We start from the raw sequence: 22956 nt of genomic DNA, 5'->3' as shown, positions 1-22956 counted from the left end.
TTTTATATGAAAAATTTTGCAAATACTTGTGAAGAAAATGGGGGCCTTATTGGAACTTTTTTTAAAAATGGTGCCTATACACAGCAATTGTAAATTCTTTAAATGAACACTCAGTGAAAACAGCTTTTCAAAGAATTTGATTAAGATGAGATTATAATGTATGGGTAACTGTTGTTAGAAGTACCCATGAACAATTTCAAGCCTGAAACAAAGATTGAAATTTGGTGAAATCACTGAAGTATAGGTTGGTTTATTGAAGATGTATGACTTGCCATTTGAGTTATTTTTCACTAACTATTTTCAGAATTCATGAATATTTATTCCTCTTTTCACTAAATGCAAGTCAGAAGGGTTGACAGCTCTGCATCATGTTATAGCAGGGATTCACTGTATTGAGCACTTTGAGGACCTTAACCATCATGTTATAGCAGAAATTCACTGTACTGATACTACACCTTGGATGTGGGAGGTTGCAGGTTTGAACCCCGACCGAGTCATATCAGAGACTTATAAAAATGGTACTAACAGCTGTGTTGCTAGGTGCTCAGCATTAAGAGGTTAGTGTTAGGGCTGGCTGGCTTGGTGTCAGGATAATGTGACTGGGTGGGACATCATGCTACATGTCATGATACCCCATTGCTCAACAAGACTATAAACTGCCACACTGCAGTCATAGTAGTGATATGACTGAAAAATTGTTAAAGCTACATTAAAAATCCAGGTTACACACACACACAAACTGTACTGAGCACTTTGTGGACCCTGAGTATCATGCAGAGCAGAGATTCATGTTACAAGGCACTTTTTGTGACACAGCACAAATATAGTTTTGCTCTAGTCTGTATGTCATTCCACCCATCTGTTTAAGTTTTGCACTTAGTTTCATTCATCAGGCACTATTATGGTAGGATATTTGTGTTTTATGAACATTGTACTGATAAAAAACACCCCATTGTTTAAATGTCTTTTGTCTTTCAGAAGAATGTGAACAAGATTCAGTTATGGAGGACAACATCAGTACTCAACATCCCATTCACCCTGCCCCCAACCTTGTAGGAACTAACTTAAAGGTGGATCAGTCAACATCGGATTCAGGCAAAAGTGCTCAAGATTCACAAAAATTGCCTAGAAGTAATTCTGGATTAGATATAAACAGGCCAGTTATTTCAACATTCCAGACATCCAGAAATAGTGTTTCTTCTGTTGAGAGTGATATAATGGTTTTGAATACTTCAAATAAAGGCGAGGTTGAGACCATTACTGAAGTCATTGCTGATTCTACCCTAAATGAAAAAATAGAAGATGAAACTGTTTTTCACAGCTTCTTTAAAAATGAGAGTGGTCACTTGCCACGCATACAGATCTCACTAAATGGTGGTACTTCAAGTTCACCTTCAAAAACTGCTATGCTAAGGGGAAGTTCAGGTTCAAATGTCATTCCAGGGGAAACAACTCCAATAGGTTCTCCACTTTCCAGTAGTATATGTTCAAGCATGGTCTCAAGTGTGTATGAAAATACATTGCCTGGCAATAAGTCTCCTCCCACAGGGGAAGATGTAGGTGGGGAACCTAGTCCAGTTTCATCAGACGACCTCCTGACTCTACGAAAATCCAGTAGTAGTGAATCACCTGAAGACAGATACAAAGATTCAAAAGATGAACACATCCAGACACGGGAAAGCAACAGAAGAGGAACTCACATTAACAAAAGATGTGCAACAGTAATTGATATTGATTTTGACGTACAAAAACTTAATATAGATGAGGATCAAGGTCAAAGTCAGGATCAAGCAGCATGCAAGATATACCAAGACTCGATGTCAGGTTCACTGTACTGTGAGACAAATGGCAATGGCAGTGGTAGTGTTTATTTCACAGCTAAAAATACTCCAATTAAGTCTGACTCTGGGCAAAAGCCCATTGTAAGTATTTACAGCAGTTCTGGACTCATAAATCAGAAAGACATTGTCGATGAAAATGATTCCTCCATACTTGATACAACAGATGTTCCAGCACTTCAGAGGGATAAAAAGATGGGCAGGGCTTTCAAAATGCATGGGATGTATACTGAGCAAACAGATGACTCTGACTTTACATCAGTAGAAGTGAAAAATCAACAAAATGGAACAGGTTATTCTAAATCCCTGGAATCTGCTGAATCCAGCAAAGGTGAAAAAAGTGCAGGAGCAAATGTGTCAGTTGATTATAGCAATTTTACAAATATTGATCACAATCTGCAACTGTATTTGGAGCTGAAGCTGTTTGATGGGGAGGAAAAATGCCAAGGAGTTCTAGAGGTAAGCTAAAACTGTAATATTTTACATTGTCATTTATGAACATGATTTGTGGTGAAAGATTATTCGTTTTTTATGATTCTTTTGTAGGCTGCTGCTATCACAAGTCTCTGAATACGTGTAATGGCAATTTTGGGACAACATTTACAATGTACATAATGGTTTTGTTTTTTCTGTGAGAAGAAAGTGAGATGAAGTTACATTGTCCTTTCATCCATCTGTCCACCTCATGTCAAGTCATCTGTCTGTCTATCTGGTATTCAGTTCTTGGTTTAAATTTATAGGTAGGGCAGTTTCACCAACTTGACTGAGAGTTAGCATGGAAGGTAACAAGATCACATGGAGCTCATTTGGCTGAGAAGTCTGGGTGGGTTTTTTTTTTTACTGACTCTGTGTCATGTTTATAAGGGAGCTATAGTTTTCACACAGGGTAACTGATAGATTAGCATTCCAGCTACCTTAGACATGGATGGTCAAAACAGTTTACAAAAAATTATTTTTCTTGAATTAATTTAAGTTTGTTTTAATGCAGCAATATCTAATGATTGCAAACCTTGACATCATGAGAGCCAAGATATTTGAATCATTTATACGAATTTTCATTTCTGCTTAAAAGTATAATGTAGCTGATGATGGCAGACTTTCATATTCTTTTACAATATTCATTACTTTTCCAAGTCATTTTGGAATATTTTCTTTGCACCATCCTCCAGTGCATAGGCCAGAGCGCCATTTTTGAAGCCACACTATATAATGTCAATGTAACTGGATGAAACTAGGTTGCAGTCTGCATGTGGCCCATGGGCCATAGATTGCACATGCCTGCTTTAAAATAAGACTTATTTAACTTCATTAGTAATAAGTGTGGAAAGATCAGAAATTGTTAATTGTGTCTCAAAAGCTATTTATGTATTAGGTTATTATGCATCATAGAAATAATTATATTTGGGTGGCTCATTTAATGTCAAATGTATGAATGGAATTAGTGATCACGAACAAACTTTTTTATCTTTTGGAAAAATCTTGGGGTGGCTGTGGCAGCTGTACCTTGACATAACACCATTAGATAGGTAATTAGGTTAGTAGATATATTAGTTAAACAAATAATAAAAGTACTTTGTATTTGCAGTGCGATATTGTCCAGTATATGAATCCTGATGAATTCCCAGGCCTGATGGTGCTGACATCCAGTCGTATTCTGATTTACAAGGTTATTGGAGATCGAAACAGTTGGTAAGGCTTTTCTGGCTGGTAATTTTAAACTACAGTTTTACTGAAGTCTTGCATTTAACACAGATTAAGTGAAATGAGCATAGGCATAGTATAGTTTTCATTGAAGCAAAACTATAAATAGAAAATTTAAGTTCCAAAAGTAACAACAACAATAAAGACAACAAACACCCTAGGTTGTCAGCATCACTTGTTGCTGCAGGCAAAAGCAAATTTTATTATATGTTTTTTCTTTCCCCAGTGACTTGGATGATGACTCAGACTGGCTGATGTGCATAGATAATCAGCCAATCACAGAGTTACAACTAATCGACATTGGCATGGGATACCAGAGTCTGAGACTGGAGTTTGGAACAGAGTGCTCCAGCTTCACCTTTATCATCAGGGATGAAAAGAGATGCCAAAATTTCTTGTCATTTTTCACAGGTATTAAAATTGCATATAGCTCAGCTTTTTTACTTGAGTTTGTGTATTATTTTAATGAGAGACCAGATTCTATAGAAATTACTAGTTCTACACAGATGTTGGATTTAACAATGGAGCAATCAGCAGTGTTTCTTTCAAGGCTGCACCCCTTTTAGCACAGTAAAATTCAAAAGGGAAAACATCAACCATAAGATAAAAATGTCCATGGTCACAGAAAAAGTGGTTGGCTTTAAAATGACCAAAATGAGATATAAAAAAATCCATTTTTTTAAAACTGTGCAGCAATTTAAAAGAAAATATCAATAATGTAGTTACGTCGATGCACTGTAAAAATACTTTTTAATGTAATATTCATAATTTTGGTGATGTAATAAGCAAGTAATAAGTTCTTTGTAAATAATGAAAATAATGAAATATTAGGCAGCGCACCTGAATTCAAGCAAAGCCTGTATTAGTGGGAATAAGATATATTAATCACTTTTCCACAAACAGTTGCATCAACAATTGAAGGTTTTGGTTAAAAGTTTTAATTTGCCTTTATTTCCAAAACCATCATAGAGATGGGAGATATATTTATAATCATTGAATCCATCCATCTGTCTAACCATTGATGAATCACTTTGCTCCTTAAAGTTATTGCCCTTCTGGCAGACTTAAAGCTTAATGCATTGTTGACACTCCTTTCCATAATTAGCCACAATATATTGTTCATGCATGATGCACCAGCTCCCTGTTCTAGAGATTTCTTAGAACATGTGCATCAGTCTCATCTATGCCTTCAGCCCATGCACTATGGTGTGTCCTTATTCTTTTTCATACAACCTTTGAGTCAACATATGGAAAGAAACACTATGGAGGTAAAAAAATATCTACATTGGTTTTCCTAGTTATCACGGTTTGATATTGATAGAATCTGTGTTAGAGTTTGCTCAGAGAAAAGGAAATCCCATTGAGAGGGTGACAAATAATGTAACCCAGTGAATTTGATTTTCTTGTTTTGGTGCAAACCCCAACAAAGATTTTTTCCACCCAATCTGAGACCTGCCAAATCTTATGATTTTGCCATAAGTCTTAAAAAAATTACCCTTAAAATGCGGACTTAGGGCATACTAGCAAAAACAACTGAAAAATGATCATTGCCAAAAAATCCAGATAATTGGTTCGTCTGTGTTTTTATTTGGATCTGGGTTTCATCTTGGAATTAGTGAAATTAGTCAGGGAACCAGACTAACTTCATAGCTGCACCCCAGATGCTTTAAACTGCACCTATTTGTTCATGCGAAGTGTCTGCATGATCAAAACTGTTGATTATTGAATTTTTAAAAATGGCATCCAAAAAGAGATGCATATTTTAGACGAAAAGGAAAATAAGCTTCTAGAAAAGTGTTAATAATCAGCACAGAAGAATAAAAAGGAGTATTCAGACTCTTATGAATAAAAGCTGGAAAGGATTCAATTATGTTTATTGGACATCACCTGCCAATTTGAGTATGTCTTGTGGCGGGAGATATAATTGCCATTGTCATGTGAAATGGAAAAGAATTTCCAAGAATTATGTCAAGTTGAGAGATAGCAACAAGCCATTGAGCTGCATAGGGTTTGGAACTAGAGTTTGTGCAGCTGTACTAGTGGTAAATAAAGTCTATGCGTACATTACAAATTTTTCAGTTGATTATAATTTTTATTGTCGATGCATCAAAGTTTTAATCATGTTTTCCAGCTTTACAATAGCAATTATTGATATTTTGTTACACCTTACTGAAAACTGGTCAATCTTACGGAAAAAAATCAACTGCATTACTGAGAGGAATTAGTCAGGGTTGGCAAGTCTGCAGTTTTTTCCTTTAAAATTAAAAGAATCCATGTTTGCAAAATAGTTTTTCACATTCAACACATAGAGCATTCATCAGGTACAATTATTTTCTCAAAATTTTCCTTAGGTCATTTGGTTTTATTATAGTTTTTGAAAATCTAAATCTAAAAAGAAGGCCGCTTCTATCATAAAGGGTATTCATATTGCTGGGTCAGAGTGCACCCCGCAAGTATACGAGCTCAGGGAAGCACCATCCCAAGATCAACCACAGTAATACCACTAGTCACTGAGCACTAACTACCAGTCACTAGGCAGGAAACATCAGTCTTCATAAAATGCAGAATCTAGGTATAGTGCTCGGGATGGGTTGGAATACTTCCATTCTGCTACATTATCCATTTATCCAACCACAGGGACAGAACCAGCATGTATGCATGCTCCTGGGATTGGACAGCTGTCCCTTCATTTCCTATGTTATCTTTTAATCCTTTTGGTATTTGGAACTTTCTCCTCAGGGGAGAGAATAACCTATACTGTCATGGATATCATCTGTGTGGCCACCTCCATGTATGACACGGTCTGATGACCCTCAAGCTCTGCAGGAAAGGTCATCAAGGAATGAGCGGGTTAGTCCCCATTCCTCTGAGGCCATGGACACTTGTCAAGTGCAGTTCTGTTACACCCCATGCTGTATCACAGAATATCTATGTCCCTACTTTCCAGCCTTCCCTGCAGAGGGATTGTTTAGGTCCATTTCTCCTATTTTCCACTATATTTTGGATGATGATTCTTTGTCAATTCTCAAATATTCCCAAGAGTTTACTATATTTCTAGAAGATAGGGTATACCCTCTCAGACGAGGATCTCAAAATCTTTCTCACAGAGTGTCACAAGTGGTCAAGGAAAATGAGACTTGGTCATTTGACATAGCTGTCAATGAAGTCTAAAAATGTCTTTCACTAACATATACTCTTTTTCTTGCTTGGAAAAATGTCAGAGGCAATGCCCAGACCAGACTTGCTGCAACTTCCTCACTCCCTGATGGTCAGAGAAGTTGAGCAAAGGTCAAGAATCAGTATGACAATAAAGATTGGTCAGTCCTTGATACATTGAGACCCTGAACATCAGCTTTGAGTTACAAGGGTTCATTCATCAGCCTAGCTGTTGACCCTTTGGATGCTAAAGCTTCATTTCAGAGGGATGCTTTGCTTACCTCTGGGTCAAGTCCTTAGAGGTTTTGGAGTCAAAGGCCATGTTATCATACGCTGACAGTCAAGTCCTTAAAGGTTTTGGAGTCAAAGGCCATGTTATCATACGCTGATGGTCAAGTCCTTAGAGGTTTTGGAGTCAAAGTCCATGTTATCATACGCTGATGGTCAAGTCCTTAGAGGTTTTGGAGTCAAAGGCCATGTTATTATACACTGACCTGTTGTTAGCAGCTTTCTCATGGATGGCACTGGCATTAATAAAGTTTTCATCCCCCAAATTGCCACAATATTTTGTCGCCAATTTTCATCAAATGTTGCCATTTTCATAATACAAAACTTCCTGTTTTATCTCAATATCTCTATTACCAAGGTAATATTGTCAACTTAAGTGGATGTAAAGATAAGTGGGGGGGATGGCTAAAAGAATCAAATTTCGCATACAAGTGAAATTTGTAAGAGGTGACCTGATTTCAGTGGTTACGATTTACACTGAGAGAAAATATGCAACTGAAATTTTGATTAATTGAAGACAAAATTAATTTAAAATACACATCTCCCTTGATAACTCGCATACTACAGGGTCCACAAACATAGACCATACTATAAGCAAGGATGTGAGTTACGAAGGACCTCCGATAGTGAAAAAAAATCTGCTAATACATTGAGAAAACCATGGGGGTGGGGTAGGGAATTGGGCTGGTTAATGACTGAATCCTCGTTTAACAATCTCGTCAATAATAATTGTTAACAACATGCTTTTTCTAATGAAGTTGTTTGTTTTCTATATAAATAACATTTATTTTCAAAATGTCCAACATGTGAAAGATTGTTCCAACTCGTTTCAACAATCATCACGTGTGAGCAAAAACATCTGTGTATTATGTCACTGCTTTGTGTTTTGTTGATTAGTCTGGTTCCTGGGGTGGTATTTTATAGTATACTACCAAGTCGGGAATTCAAGTACCCAGAAACTAGACTATCTGTTGATAAACCACAAATAAGATTCCTTTTTTCAAAACCTAGCAACTTCTTTTACGTAAGATAAAATCTCCTATGTCGAAACTCAACTTTTGTAATGTTCAGTTAGTACAATATTGATGTCGTGATTTCATTAATTTAAGTAATAGTAAAACTTCTTATCATCTTGAGGATATCTCTAAGTGCCAGTTCAGGAATTCTCTGAAAATCACTTGCCAACAATCTGTGAAACCAAGCTCATTATTTTGCAAAGTATTCGTTTTGCTTGGTTGCCTTGCTATCTTTGATCACAGTTATGAATGAGTCGGTTAATTTAAGGTAGTTTATGTTACATACACAATAACATTTATAACTCTGTTTGATTGATCAGCTGAAGTGAGTTCACCTGACATATGACCGGTGCCGCTAGATTTTAAGTGTGTAGGCTCTGCATACCTTTTAAAAAAATTTTATTTCACCTCCTATAATTGATTCAAAAGACATAATTAATGTGATAATACAAAGGCGACCAGCTTTTAATTCAGTACAACAATAAAACAGTTGCTTCTGTAAGTTAGTTTTCAAAACACGGTTAGCACTTAATTAGGTTCTCAGAGAAATGCTTGCAGACATAGCTGGTACAGTAGATTGACACATTTTACTTTTAAATACACATTGAATTTGATGATTACACTTAAGAGGAACCAAAAGATAGAATTACAAATTTCACTTAATAAAAATTATTTAATTGGCATTTAAATATTAATGTACTGCCTACACTAGGCATTAAGTGTCATTTTCATTCATCAAAATTTCCTTGAATATCTTTAATTATGGTGTACTAAGAATGTCATTTGGGATGAAAATGTACCGTATTTTCGCGTATATAAGACGTATCTTATACAAAATTTTACTTACCCCGCACACTAAGTGTTTCTTATATTCGTGGGTGTCTTATCAAATTTTTTTTTACACAAACGAAAACTCGGTCAACAATTTTTATAATAAACATTTACTAAAAGTACTGTTTGTCTTGATTTAAAATCAATCTGTTCATCTTCATCGTCATCAGTTTCTGCTTCAAATCCATCAAAACTTTCCTCAAATTCACTCTCGTCACAGAATACCTCCACAGCCGCTGCTAAACAATCCCCATTGACGTCAGTGGTATCGGATGCAGCCGAGTCGTCATCTGAAGAACTAATATCGGCGGCTGGTTCTGGAATTATCCCACACTTTCTGAAGCCATTGATGATTGTTGTTGTTTTCACTTTCTCCCATGCCCGGAGAACCCAATTACACACCTCTACGTACGTTGCACGACATTGTCGACCAGCTGGCGTGAAGGTGTACTTGCCGCTAGTCATCCAACAATCCCATTCCTCATGAACAAAAGTCTTAAATGGATGATTGATGGCAACATCCAAGGGCTGGAGCTTACAAGTCAGACCACCTGGTATAATGGCTATGTGGGCTCCAGCACTGTTGATGTGTTTCTGCACAGTTGTCTCCTTATGGGCAGCCATCGCGTCGAAAATCAGAAGAGATTGCTTCTTGAAAAATCCGCCTTTTCTTGTTCTGAAGCACTTATCCATCCAGGTCTGCATCACCTCTGTATTCATCCAGCCTTTTTTATTGCAGACAACAACAACTTCAGCTGGCAAAGTTTCTCTGGGCATGGTTATCCTTTTCAAGATAACCATGGGTTTCAGTTTTCCTCCTGCAGCTGTGCAGGCCAACACAACAGTTAAGTTTGTTCATTTGTGTCCCGTGGTATCAACCGCTACTGTCTTTACTCCTTTCTCTGCCACTGATCTGCTAGCTGGAATATCGAATGACATTGGAACCTTATCCATGTTGATGATGTCATCATCTGTCAACTTCAGTTCAGTTATTTCCTTCTGAACAAAGGTGTTGAAAACATCCAGTTTATTCTCCCAACTGTCTGGAAGCTTCTGTCCAACAGTTGTACGTGCCCAGACTGCAAGGTTGTTCCATTTCATGAACTTATACACCCAGTTCACACTGCCACAAAAGTCCATGATCTTCATTTCTGTAGCAATAATTCGAGCCTTGAGTTTGATCGGTATTGTTGAAACCACACAGTTATTGTCACGTTGCGAACGTACCCATTTGGCAAGATTTTCTTCCAAGTTCGGCCATCTTGCCTTTCTACCTCTATGAGCTCGTTTCCTTTGATTCATCTTCTTAAGCTCCTCTTTCTCCAACTTCCAATCACGTACATTCTTCTCACTGCAACTAAATTCTCTTCCAGCAGCTCTATTGCCATGCTCCTTGGCAAACTTGATGACGTCTAATTTAAAATCGGCCGTATATGATTTTCACTTCGTCATCGTGAAAATTTTATGAATTTTATAAATGCTTAAGAGACTGATCACTCATTTATTTATAACAAGAGATTGATCCCACGTATACCCTATATACCATTATATACTAACCCCAGCTGCTGAAGCCTAGGCCTAGTGGCCTAGAGGAAGATAAGATCAAACAATAACCATTGCGGCCCTGCCTCAAACAATTTTTTGAACTCCAGCCAAAACGGTCAATGAAGCCTTGTTTACATCAGGTGAGTGATCGAAACATTGGAGATATTTGCGTTTATGACAAAGGAAAGTACCGGTAGCCACTTTGATGCACGTGGTTTGAAAACGGATGTTTACTGGTACATATTTGAACAAAACAACACACAGAATTATTCAAAAGATTTTATTAAACTTTATTGGAACAATAAATGTAATAGTACTTAACAAAATAATATTAGATAACGATCAGTACTTAAAAGTTATTAAAAAATCAACGCTATGTCATCTGCAGTCAATATAGGGTTTGCTCAGTTCGGCAGATGGAAAGGCCGAGAGCATCTTATATTCGTGGGCGTCTTATTTAAAATATTTTTTTACACAAATTGTCAAAACCTGTGTCTTGTATATGTGTGCATCTTATAATTGGGTGCGTCTAATATAAGCAAAAATATGGTAAGCAATTATATGACTTCTTATTCAAAGTTGATAATTTCAAAATGTTGATTAAAATTTCCATGTCATATCTACCATTTTAAACCATAAAACATGCAATATATCAGTGTTACAGTTACCAATTTTGATCGCATTTTTTTTTTCAAGTACAGGTAATAGGGATCAATTTTTGGGGGTATTTTCTGGTTTAAAAAAATGGGATCCACACCAGGCCCCGCATTATGAGCGGGTTCGTGAGTTATCCGGGTGCAGGTTATTAACAGAGTAGTGTAAACATATATATTGACTTACAATTGTGTAGAAGAATCCATACTGCATAAAGTAATGTACATGTATGTGAAAAATCCATAAATTCGAGTATGGATCACATATTGGAAAATTTATATATCATTCACATCACATTAGTAAGCACAAATAACTCATATGTACAAAAAAATTGTTCAGTCTCATTTGACCTATCCCAATGTTAACAATAACGTGCCAGTAGCAAGTGGCTTTATAGTTGTTTGCATGCCACATGTACATGGCCTAGATTTTGGTCAGCTGGAGACTGCTAACATGTTGCCAAGGCTACCAAGGGAATGAGGCTGTTAATAGGGAATGAAAACACATTAAGAAAGTAAAAAGTTGAATATCTTTGTGACCAAATATATATGGTTTTAAAAGATTCAAAATTTAATTTGTGTTCAATGCCACCAGTGGTACTGATCATAAGCCTGATAATTTTCCCTGCTGTTACTAGTCTGTGCTCTTACATTAAGTAATACAATAGATTGAAAGGCAAAAGGCTTTGCAAAATTCAACAGATAATTTATTTTCCTTGAATACATAGTGAAAATGAGAAAAAGAACTTACGGTATTGCGAATTAAATCCCAAATATAATCCAAGAATTACAGAAACAAGTCCTAATAATCTAATGTCCTGAATAAAATTCAACAGAGGTCGAGAATAAATCCAAAAACTGAAGGCAATGATGTGTCTGTGGTAGCCTATAGAGTGTTGATGTGTCAGCAGTCTTTTGTTGAATCATAGTAATAAAATTCTAGGCTTAAATTCACTGTAAATTCCAGTGAATGTCTCTGTCCAAGAATTTTATCAGAGCACTTTTGTATTTCCAGAGAAAATAACTTGAATGCAATCATTTGAAGAATTTCCTTCCCAAAAATGAAATACTGGACACAACATATAATACAGTTTGAAAGTACTAGATCTTAAAGCATGACTGAAAAAACCTCTCAGTTACAAGATTATATAGTTTTTTACTTGACCTCAGGTCACAATTAACATTTTCTAAAAAAAATCTATTAACTAATGGAAAATAACCTTCTATAATGATCCTGATGTTTACAGAATAAACACCATAACCTGGATTACGTAAAATACACTAAGGAAATCCCAAAACCTAGACCTAGACCCAAATAAACATATTTACTTCTATTATTAATAATTCTTATTTTAAACCCATACACATAGAGAAACACATAGAGAATAATTTAGCTAATAGTATGTATTAGTTGTTTACACAGAATAAAATAAAAAAGTTAATTCAGGTCAAACAGAAATGAACTCAATTTTGGACAAGGTCAAGTCCAACATACAATGTTACATTACAGTAGCATATAATGAAATAAAAAATATAAATAAAACTAACAAACATTATAAATTAAATATATATAATACTGCAAAGTAGAAACTTTCATGGCAAAACAAAAGTGTTTGGTTCACTTTGGAAAATGCAACAATCGATCAGCTTCCGTTGCTTTTGTTTAAGTTTGGCAGTGACTTCTTTTGAAGAAAGGTGCTTTGTTTTTAGTGAAAATTGTAGTTGGTTTACTTTGATGAAGGGTGCATGTTTTATTGAAGTCACTGCTAAATGCAAACTTTCGAGGACCAAACAGATGCCGTTTTGCTATTGCAGCTGTAACATCAAATAATTAAGTGGAATATTGATTGAGACCGATTTTTTGTTTCATTGGCTTAATATTTATACAGAACAATCAGTGCTTCAAAGGTTATCAATTTCCTTTGAAGTTTCAGCAAAACTATGTTTTGGGCACATAAAAATCAACTCATTGGTTGATTGCAGCCATTTCTGACTTAGGAGGTTAATCGATTGTAGCTAATCCTGTAGCATGACTACTGAGTGTATCAGAGTTTACAGTACCCAGGCCAGGTGACAGCCTAATTGGATTATGATTTAAAAACGCGCTTTTAAGACACGTTTGTCAAAATGAAAAAAGGATTTGTTTATGTAACAGTAGATAGCTCACAGTGCATTTTATATCCAAGTTTGCGGCTTCCTTTCATGGTGCCTTTGAATTTATCCACCCCAAACCCAAAATTGTATTTAAATGTTTAAACCACCCAAAAACTCTTGCTGCAAAAAATTTCGCCAGATGGTATATATTGATGCTAGTAAGTAAAAAGAATTACAATTTGCAACATTGGCAAAGCCCAGCACCATCCCTGCTTCCTTCAGTTTACAGAAAGGAAAAAATCATTATCACCATGCAATGACTAATATAGGCTGTGACTAAGACTTCAAGAAACACATTGTCTAAGTGTTGTTAGCAGAGCTTCCTAACTGCTGTCAAGATTTAGCTTTGGATTCTTCAGAGTTTTCGCTATAACAAAACAGGAATCATCTGAGGACTGTACCTCTTGATTCTGAGACCTTATTTTGCAGTCTCGTTCCTACTTTTGCTTATAAGGATTCTCGAGATCAGCGACATTGGTCCCTTGCGTTGGTTGTTGGCCTGTTGAAAATGGTCAGTATTCACACACAACCTGATTGAGCTATGAGTCAGCCACAGTTCCAGCAAAAACGTATGCAACCACAACAATAAAGTAGCCTGCTGCACAAATAAAATGGAGTGAGTGGAGAGGCAAGGGCAAGGCAAAATGTTTACTTATTACCTCTCAGATAGGTAAGGGAATGGAAGAGAGGCCGTCCCTAGGGACACCTCACCTCTCCTACATTGTATACTTCTTCCTTAAATTCCCTTTAGTTGCTCGACTGGCCCTCTTTTCAGAGGTCTTGTGGAAACATCACTTAAGATTGGTAGTGAAGGAGGGTTTATGTCAATGCTTCACAGAATTCCCTCTTCCCACAAGAACACCCATCTTCTTCCATCAATTAAATGTATTAAAATTAAAGGAAGAACTGCACAACCTTTTTCAGAAGGGTTGCAGCAGACAGGGTTCAGAACAGCAAGTCTCCAGATATTTCTGGTCACCCAGGAAGCTGAGGCTTATTCTAGATCTTTCTGACCTAAACAAATTCTGCTAGAAAAAAACATTAAAGAAGAAAACTGCAACTTCAATTCTGAATGCTATCAATAGGCAGTTGCTATAGAACTTCAGGATGCTTACTTCCATATCCTAATTTTTCCACTGCACAGAAAATCTTGTGGTTCTTGATCCGACGGGAAGTATTAAAATTTTGAGCCATGCCATTCTGTCTAGCCTGAGCTCCTCAAGTTTTCACCAGTCATTGAAGTAATAGCTGCACAAACAGTTCCTATTAGGTCACCTGACCCATAATTGGTCCTTAGTGACTCAATTGGGACTGATTCCATACCTAGTGAAATCGGATCTCATCCCCATTCCAGAGGAATGAATTTCCTTACCTCTCTGTACTGATTTTGTGTTCCCAAGAAAGGTTACACATAATCATGGAAATTCTTGTAAGGATGTTGCTGGCCAAACCTAATTGTAGGCTTGCTTTATCTCTCTCTGGGAACTTTGAATTCCATGGCAGACATGGTATCCCTAGGGAGGTTTCATTTGGCAGTTTGAAAACCCCACAAGGATGCACTGCCAGATCAAATTTCTCTAATGTTGACATTCCAGTACCACCTCAAGTTGTTGTACAGCCAAGAAAAGTCACCGAAGGGAGTTTCTCTGCATAACCCAGAACCACATTTCCATCTGTAAAAATACACATCAGATATAGGCTGGGGGCCACATTTAGAGCCAGAAGTACTTATTCATGGAAGACCACTCTGGTGGCCTAAGTTGTTAGAGCATCCACCTCGGATGCAGGATGTTGAGGGTTCAAACCCTAGCTGAGTCATAACAAAGATTTATAAAAAAAATGGTACTAACAGCTGCCTCGCTTGATGGTTCAGCATTAAGAGGTTAGTGTTAGGATTGGTCAGCCTGTTGTCAGAATAATGTGACTGGGTGGGGGCCCCGAGTGGCCAAGTGGTCTAAAGTGCTCTCCATTACGGATCACTGCCATCTCACCTCTGTCTCCGGCGGTTCAGGTCTAAGATTCAGCCAATGTGGGCATGTGAGAAAGCTTGCCAGTAGCTTCTCGTGGGTCGGTGGTTCTTTCCGGGGTTTTCCCAGGTTCTTCCTCCACCATTAATACAGGCCGCCATGTATAGCCTATCGTGTGCTGAAAAATGGCATTAAACCCCACAACAACAACAACTGGGTGGGACATGATGCAACATGTCTGCAGCATAATGCCCCAGTGCTAGACATCATTTTAAACTGCCACACTGCAGACATCATAGCGATATCAGTGAAAAATTGTTAAAGCTGTGTTAAAAATACAAATCACACAAACACTTCTCCTTGGCAATGGGTCACAGGAAAATAATCTCCTACACATCATCAATTTGTAAATGAAAGCTATGATATTTGCCTAAAATGGTACATAGAACATGTCAAAGGGGATTGAATCGTGGCCTTCTTATACAACATATCAGAAGTTGCTTACCTCAGATGACAAGTAGGTACTCATGCTCCTTCTATCAGCATGGAGGTCTGAAACCTTCATGGGACATTTTCAGAAGGGATTACACTCAGATTCGAGGGAAGAGAAACAGTCTTGCCAACTGTTTGTCGAGAACAGGCAAGAAAGACCTAATGGAGATTGTTCAGAAATGAACCACTAGATACACCACAAGAGATACAGATAATACTAGCAGTATTATTGCAGTGTTGGATAATCTCCAATCAGAATCAGTTGAATACAAACAAACTAAGGCACAGCTTACCATGTTATACAACCTACTGGACATACCAGGCGATAAGTTGAATTTGTATGTCTAGTAGGTCCTACATGAAAATGATAATCTGGTGTCCATTATTGTCACCAGGGCAGCTATCCTGAAAATCTTGTTTTTGCTATTCCACCTGAATGGAAATCATATCAGAATTGAGTTTTCAGCTGAATGCTTCTTACAGTTGTAGTTTGTCTTAAATAAAAATAGTCCTGATAGTATGGCTGCCAAAGCAGCCATCTTGAATCACTTGTCATTGCTCCTTCTAGATAGAAAGTCATATCACCCGAATACTTTTTAAATCAAGACAAACAGTATTTTTAGTAAATGTTTCACCAAATGGTTAATTATGATATCTAATTGGTCATGAATAAAAATGGAGCCATTCTGATGTTGCCACAATGAACATATTGATAAACTTGTGACTAGTTCTCCTAAATAGATCATCACATGAACATTGGATTCTCACTTACAGACATTGTATGATGGTATAGTTGGTCTAGTTGGTCCTAAGTGAAATGATGCTGATCTGATGTCTCTTTTGACCACCATGGCAGTCATCTTTAAAATCTTCCTATTGCTAAATCCACCTGTCAGAATGGTAATTCTTATCAACTATTGCTATTGCTGATCCACCTGAATGGACATTCCTATCAACTATTGCTATTGCTAATCCACTTGAATGGAAATTCTTATCAACTATTGCTATTGCTTATCCACCTGAATGGAAATTGCTATGAACTATTGCTATTGTTAATCCACCTGAATGGAAATTCCTATCAACATGTGGCTTTCACCATAAATTTCTAATATTATCTTGTTTGTTCCAGACTAAAAAACTGCTGATCTTATATCCAGTATTACTGCTACTGTACAGTGGCTGATTTGAAAATCTTATTGCACAAGAATATCAGAGATAGCTTCAACACTAAGCAGTTACAAAGAAGGTTTTATCTTGAACTTGTGAAAATTCTTTCCAGACTTATAATGGCAGTAGGTGATGTCTGCGCTGTTATATGTAGTTCTGATACACACAACACAATCATCTCTGCTGTGCCAATAATGAAGATAAACAACTGTTAAGTTTTATCTTTATTAATTGTGAAAGTTATTTATGTTACTCACATATGTTAAAACATTATTACCGGGTATGTTCATAAGTACAGTTCTAAGATAAAAGCTATCCCTTTTAAAAATTAAAATCTTCCCTTATTAAAGTTTCCACTGTGTGTGAAAATCATGAAGAAATCACTGACATGAGTATCACTTTTGGTAGTGGCAGTGGAAAATTGATACTTGAGCCAGCAAGATTAAAGTTCTGTGTCATATGCTAGTTGTTTTTTTAATAATTATGTGTATAATTCATGTGAGACACTTTTCTGCAAAATTATTCCATGTAAAGGCAGATTTCTTCCATTTTCTGATCTCTATAGGCATTGTCCAGAGCAGTACATTTAGCGAGCACAGCATGTTGCAGGGAATCACCAAGAACAACCCCACAACCATGGCAAATCTACAAAATTATGTGCTACAGTTGCTAGAGGAGGAGGAGGATGTGGTTGAGGGAGGAGAGGGAAAGCAGGGGGCCACTTTAGTGAAATATCTTACATTATGTTTCCAGGAGGATAAGGACACAGATGAAGATACAGGCAAGGCTTTTGATATGCACTACAAGAATACCCGTGGAATTGGGTTTTGGTGGGCCAAAGGCCAATTTAGACCATATGGAAGTGAGCAGTGGGCTGCTTATAGCTCTATATGGGTCAAAGAATAATGCACAAACTTTTTTGTTTGGCCTTATAGCATGGTGTACAGGAAGGGCACGTTAGGTACATTGGGGATACATCATAGCATGGTGTACGGGAAGGAGGACATGTCAAATGCAGTGGGTATGCAATACAGCTATAAAGTTGTTGCTGTATTTTTTTGTTTGCTTACCAATAGTTTTAAGTGCATGATAGGCTGTACATGATGGCCAGTATAACTAGTGGAGGAAGAACCCAGGAAAACCCCAGTAAGAACCACTGACCCACAAGAAGCTGCTGGCAAGCTTTCTCACATACCTACATCAACCGAGCGTGAGACTCAAACCCAGTGAACCACAAAATATTTTGTTCTGTGGTATTTCTGAACATACTGCAATAATATTATGGTATACTGTAATTATATTAGGAACCACTAGTTCATATGTGCAGAAAAATATTATCTTGAGATAAAAAAAAATGAAAATATTGAAGTTCAAAAGAAAATCACAGCCTCCCCCCACCTTATAGTAGAAGCTTAAACTATAGCTGATACTGCTCAAGACCAGACTGACACTCAAGAGCCTATTGATAAAAGTCTAAAGAGTTGATACTGAAGCCAGCAATTTACTAGCTACACTTTTGGTGCAAGAGGTAGTGAAACTTTGAGTGGGAACACGACATTCAGGCAAGATATTTATCAGAGAGGGCTTGCAAACATAAAACACACTTACTTAACAAACGAGAAAATATTTAGTCGACTTGAGAAAATTATGTAAAGTACAGACAGAAAACAAGTGTGTTTCTGAAAATTGTATGATGATTTGCAGCCTATGAGAGGAATACATATACTTAACATATGACCGCTCCGGTGGTCTAGGGTTAAAGCGTCCACCACGGATGCTGGAGGTTGTGGGTTTGATCCCCGGCAGAGTCATACCAGAGACTTACAAAATTGGTACTAGCAGCTGCCTCGTTAGGCGCTCAGCATTAGGAGGTTATTGTTAGGACTGGTCGGCCTGGTGTCAGGATAATGTGGCTGGGTGGGACATCATGCTACATGTATGTGGCATGATGCCCCAGTGCTAGACATCACTATAAACTGCCACACTGCAGACATCATAGCAATATGACTGAAAAATTGTTAAAGGTACGTTAAAAACCAGATCTCACACACACACACACATTCACATATGCTAATACAGTAGTCCCCCTCTTGAATGGCCCCCCTGACCAGCGGCCACCCGCTCCTTACGGCCAGAATCCATTGGCACCGACGAGTTTGTGTTCAAAAGTACCCCTCATGAAAGGCCACCCGGCTAATGCGACCATCGGCCATCATATTAGTGCAGTAATATAAAATTTACCCCTCACAAGCAGCCGCATTTTTATTTTGACATGTATCCAGAACCAGTATTTTTTATTCATAACGTGTGTTAAGTAATCCGATTTCTGTTTCCCGATGTCAGGTTGTCGTTACTGAAAGAAGTGTTGACTAAAGTACATGTACCACTAAGGTTAATATTATATCATTTACGCCTCACGGGAAGTTACATTTATTCCATAAAGCCGAGAAAGACTCAAATTTTAATCCATACAAAAGGGTAAGTACATGTAATCCAGTTACCCTTACTGCTCTGTTATCATAAGATGTCAGGTTTAGTCACTTCGATAATTGTTAAAATTACAATTATTGAACAGTAGTAACAGCTGAGAAGTGGCGGCATCGATGTACAATACACAAGTCAGCAGGAAAATGGTTTGATAGCCTTTATGGCTTCCCTTAGTAAGATGTTCACTTTGATAATTAGTGGCTATAACTAATGACAATAATTGTCAAAATTCCTAACATCCACGAGGTCAAATCTGCATGATGTTAAATGGTACATATCGAAGCCGTTTTGGCTTCTCTCACTTAGTGTAAAGAAATATATAAAAACAATAGGATACCAGACTGCGACTAACGAATCACGTAACAAGATCACTTTCTTTAAAAACACACGGCAGTTTGTTTAGATGCATAAAAAATAGTTTTATCAGTATTGTAGTTGACAACTTGAATAACTTACTGCAAAAAGATCAACATGTCATCGAGGAAATGAAAAATTCTCAGTATAGAAGAGAAAGTAAAAGTAATTCGACTGGCCGAGAGGTTTGGGGGAGGTCGAGGATCCTTGCAGAAAACTATAAAAATAATGTCAGAAAGACTCAGATAAACAGTATCGTGAAAGATAATGAAACAATTCTGCAGAAGTGGGAAGGTGAAATGAACGAAGAAAGGAAGATTGTTTGAGCCAGGAGATGTTTGTATCCTGATTTGAATGACAAGAAAAAAAAAAATTTTGTCAGCTGAATTGAGATATGACGACTTTACCGCAAGTAACGGATGGTTGCACAGATTTCAAGTGTGACACAATATTACGTGTTCTGTCCTTAGTGAAGAATCAGGTGATGTTAATAATGAAATTGTTGAAGATTGGGACAAAAGACTAAACGATATATGCAGGGGATATGACAGCAAGGATATTTTTAATTGTGACGAGACTGGTTTGTTTTTTAGACTGTTACCAACAGAGTGACAGATGATGTGATCTGTAACATAATTATAAAGACAGTTTTAAAACTATATCAATGGTTATTCATAACATTCTTTTGGAAATGGTGAAACAGTTTGTTTTTCATTTATTTCACAACATGCATGTGATATTTTAATGAATATATTCAATGTTTTAGAATTAAATGTACTTGTGACTTTCTTCATATGTATTTACTATTCACATTTGTCATCCCCCTCTAGAAAGGCCACCCTCATTATAAGGCCACTTCCCTGCTTCAGTAGGGGTTGCCTTATAAGAGGGGGACTACTGTACAGCACCTCTCCCTCGATAACTCGCGCACAACGGGGTCCGCAAACATAGACCGCACTGTAAGCGAGGCGCAAGTTACCAAGAGACCTCCAAAAATTGAAAAAAAATTGCTTTGACAGTGAGAAAACCGTAAGGGGGGGCCCGCGTTAGGGAACTGGGCTGTTTAATGACTGAATCCTCATTTTACAATCACGTCGATAATAAGTTTTAAAAATGCGCTTTTTCTAATGAAGTTGTTCATTATTCTGTTTAAATATAAAAAAAATCTTCAAAATATCCATTACATGAAAGATCGTTTCAGCTGGTTTGAACCATTATGTGTATGCGAAAAATCTGTGTATTACGTCACTGCTTTTTGTTTTCTTGATGAGTCTTATTCCCGTAATGGTGTTTAATAGTATCTTGCCAGATCAGTAGTCCATAATTTGGGAACCAAACTAACTGTTGATACACCACCAAACAAGATTCCCTTTTTTTTCCATCAAAAACATGCGACATTTATTTCATGAAACATCTACGTCGAAACTCAATTTTTTATTGTTCAGTTAGTACAATGTTAATGTTGTGATATCAGTGTAACTAATAATGAAATTGCTTATCATCCCATAGGATATCTCTAAATGCCAGTTCAAGAATTCTCTGAAACTCGCTTGCCCACAATGGTCCGTATCTGTGAAACCAAGCTCTATATTTTACGAAGTATTCATTTTTCGCTTGGCTGCCTTGTTATTTTTTATCACAGTTATGAAAGAGTCAGTGAATTTAAGGTAGTTTCTGTTACATACACAATAACGTTTATTACAGTGTTCGATTAATCAAATGAAGTGAGTTCACCTGACATACGACCGAGGCCGCTAAATTTTAAGTTAGTCCGATTTTTGTGCCTTTTAAATTTTCTTTTATTCCACCTCCTCTTTTTCTATTCAAAAGACATAATTAATGTGATAATACAAAGGAGGCCAGGTTTAAATTCAGTGCAACAATACAACAGATACTTCCGCAAGTAAGTTATCAAAACACAGTCGGCACTTACTTAGGTTCTCAGAGAAACGCTCGTGGACATAGCTGTTATGATAGATTGATGCATTTTATGTTTAATTGCAAGAGGACACATTGCATTTATGATGATTACACTTAAAAGGAACTAAAAGATGGATCTAGAACACAAATTTCATTTGATAAAAAAAATTATTTCATTTGTATTTATTTATGAAAGTACTGCCTCCACGCGGCATAAGTGACATTTTCATTGATCAAAATTTCCTTACATATCGTTAATTGTGGTGTACTAGGAATGTCGTTTTGAAAGAAAATGTAAAAAATTATATGAGCTATTTTTAAATTTGATATTTCTTGGTGTTGATTAAAATTTCCAGGTCCTATCTTCCGTTTTCAACGATGAAACGAGCGATACATCAAAGCTTCTATTACCAATTTTGGTAACGATTTTCTTCAAGTTCAACAAATAGGGATACATATTTGGGGTATTTTCAGGTTTAAAAAAATGGGATCCACGCCTGACACTGCGTTATAAGCGGGTTCACGAGTTATCAGGGCGCAAGTTATCGAGCGTGTGGTGTACATAACTAAAACATAACATGTATTTTTGTTTGTCTTTTAATCCAAAACTTTTCCAAAAGTTGGATTTGGCCCAAATATGTATCACAACACTCCATTTGATCACTGCATTGAGATATATGATACATGTCAAACATATGGTTAAAAGATCATCAATATATTGACAAAAGTAAATGTGTTTTGTTCCAAGTGGGCAGAAAGATTGAGTTTGATGTGGTGTAGGAATATGTTGAGGCCGTTAGGCCGAGATGTATGTTCCTATGGTATATCAAACTGGTTCTTTTTCCCCTTTTCAGAACAAAGCATTTGTGTAGTTTTGTATTTAATGCACATTCCCTTTTAGTTACACCTTCTTATCAATTTTTTTTGTAATGTATACTTTTAAAAATATGAATTGGGCATTTCGTGTTTCATGAAAGATATTGTACACCCTCTGAAAAATCCCATTGTGAGATACCGAGGCTAAGCCTAGATATGTACTTCACAGTTGTGCCATTGTTGAGATGGTGATTTACTCTGTAGCTTTGAATTTTTCAAAAATGTTGTATGGGATATATGAATGAATTTAAACTGCAGTCATTTGCAAATTGATTTTTCCTTACTTCTGTAATGGAACATAGGCTTCGGACCACAAGTGTATACATGCATGCATGCATACATACATACATGCATACATACATGCGTGTGTGCACACGTGCATGCATGCATACACACACATATACACACACACGCCAAGTGGCCAGTTGGTCTAAAGCTCTTACCTAAATACTGATCTCTGTCATCTCACCTCTGTCCACATGGGTTCGAGTCTCTGTCTTGGCCAGTGTGG

At 37.0% G+C, this 22956-nt stretch overlaps 1 protein-coding gene across 1 annotated transcript in view; it reads left to right on the top strand.

The window, feature by feature from the left end:
* Window positions 1–22956, top strand: part of LOC149791896 (uncharacterized) — a 198587-nt gene that overhangs the window by 150529 nt on the left and 25102 nt on the right. The window contains exons 18-21 of the mRNA XM_089969492.1: window positions 979–2297; window positions 3424–3527; window positions 3766–3950; window positions 17374–17589. Of these exons, the coding sequence (XP_089825618.1) occupies window positions 979–2297; window positions 3424–3527; window positions 3766–3950; window positions 17374–17589 (1824 nt within the window). The remainder of the gene's footprint in view (window positions 1–978; window positions 2298–3423; window positions 3528–3765; window positions 3951–17373; window positions 17590–22956) is intronic.

This window comes from Sinohyriopsis cumingii, chromosome 9 (genome assembly GCF_028554795.1).
Source record: "Sinohyriopsis cumingii isolate HCF-2022 chromosome 9, ASM2855479v2, whole genome shotgun sequence".
Taxonomy (NCBI): domain Eukaryota; kingdom Metazoa; phylum Mollusca; class Bivalvia; order Unionida; family Unionidae; genus Sinohyriopsis; species Sinohyriopsis cumingii.
The sequence above is the reverse complement of the archived record's forward strand: the minus strand, read 5'-3'. Positions and strand labels throughout refer to the sequence as shown.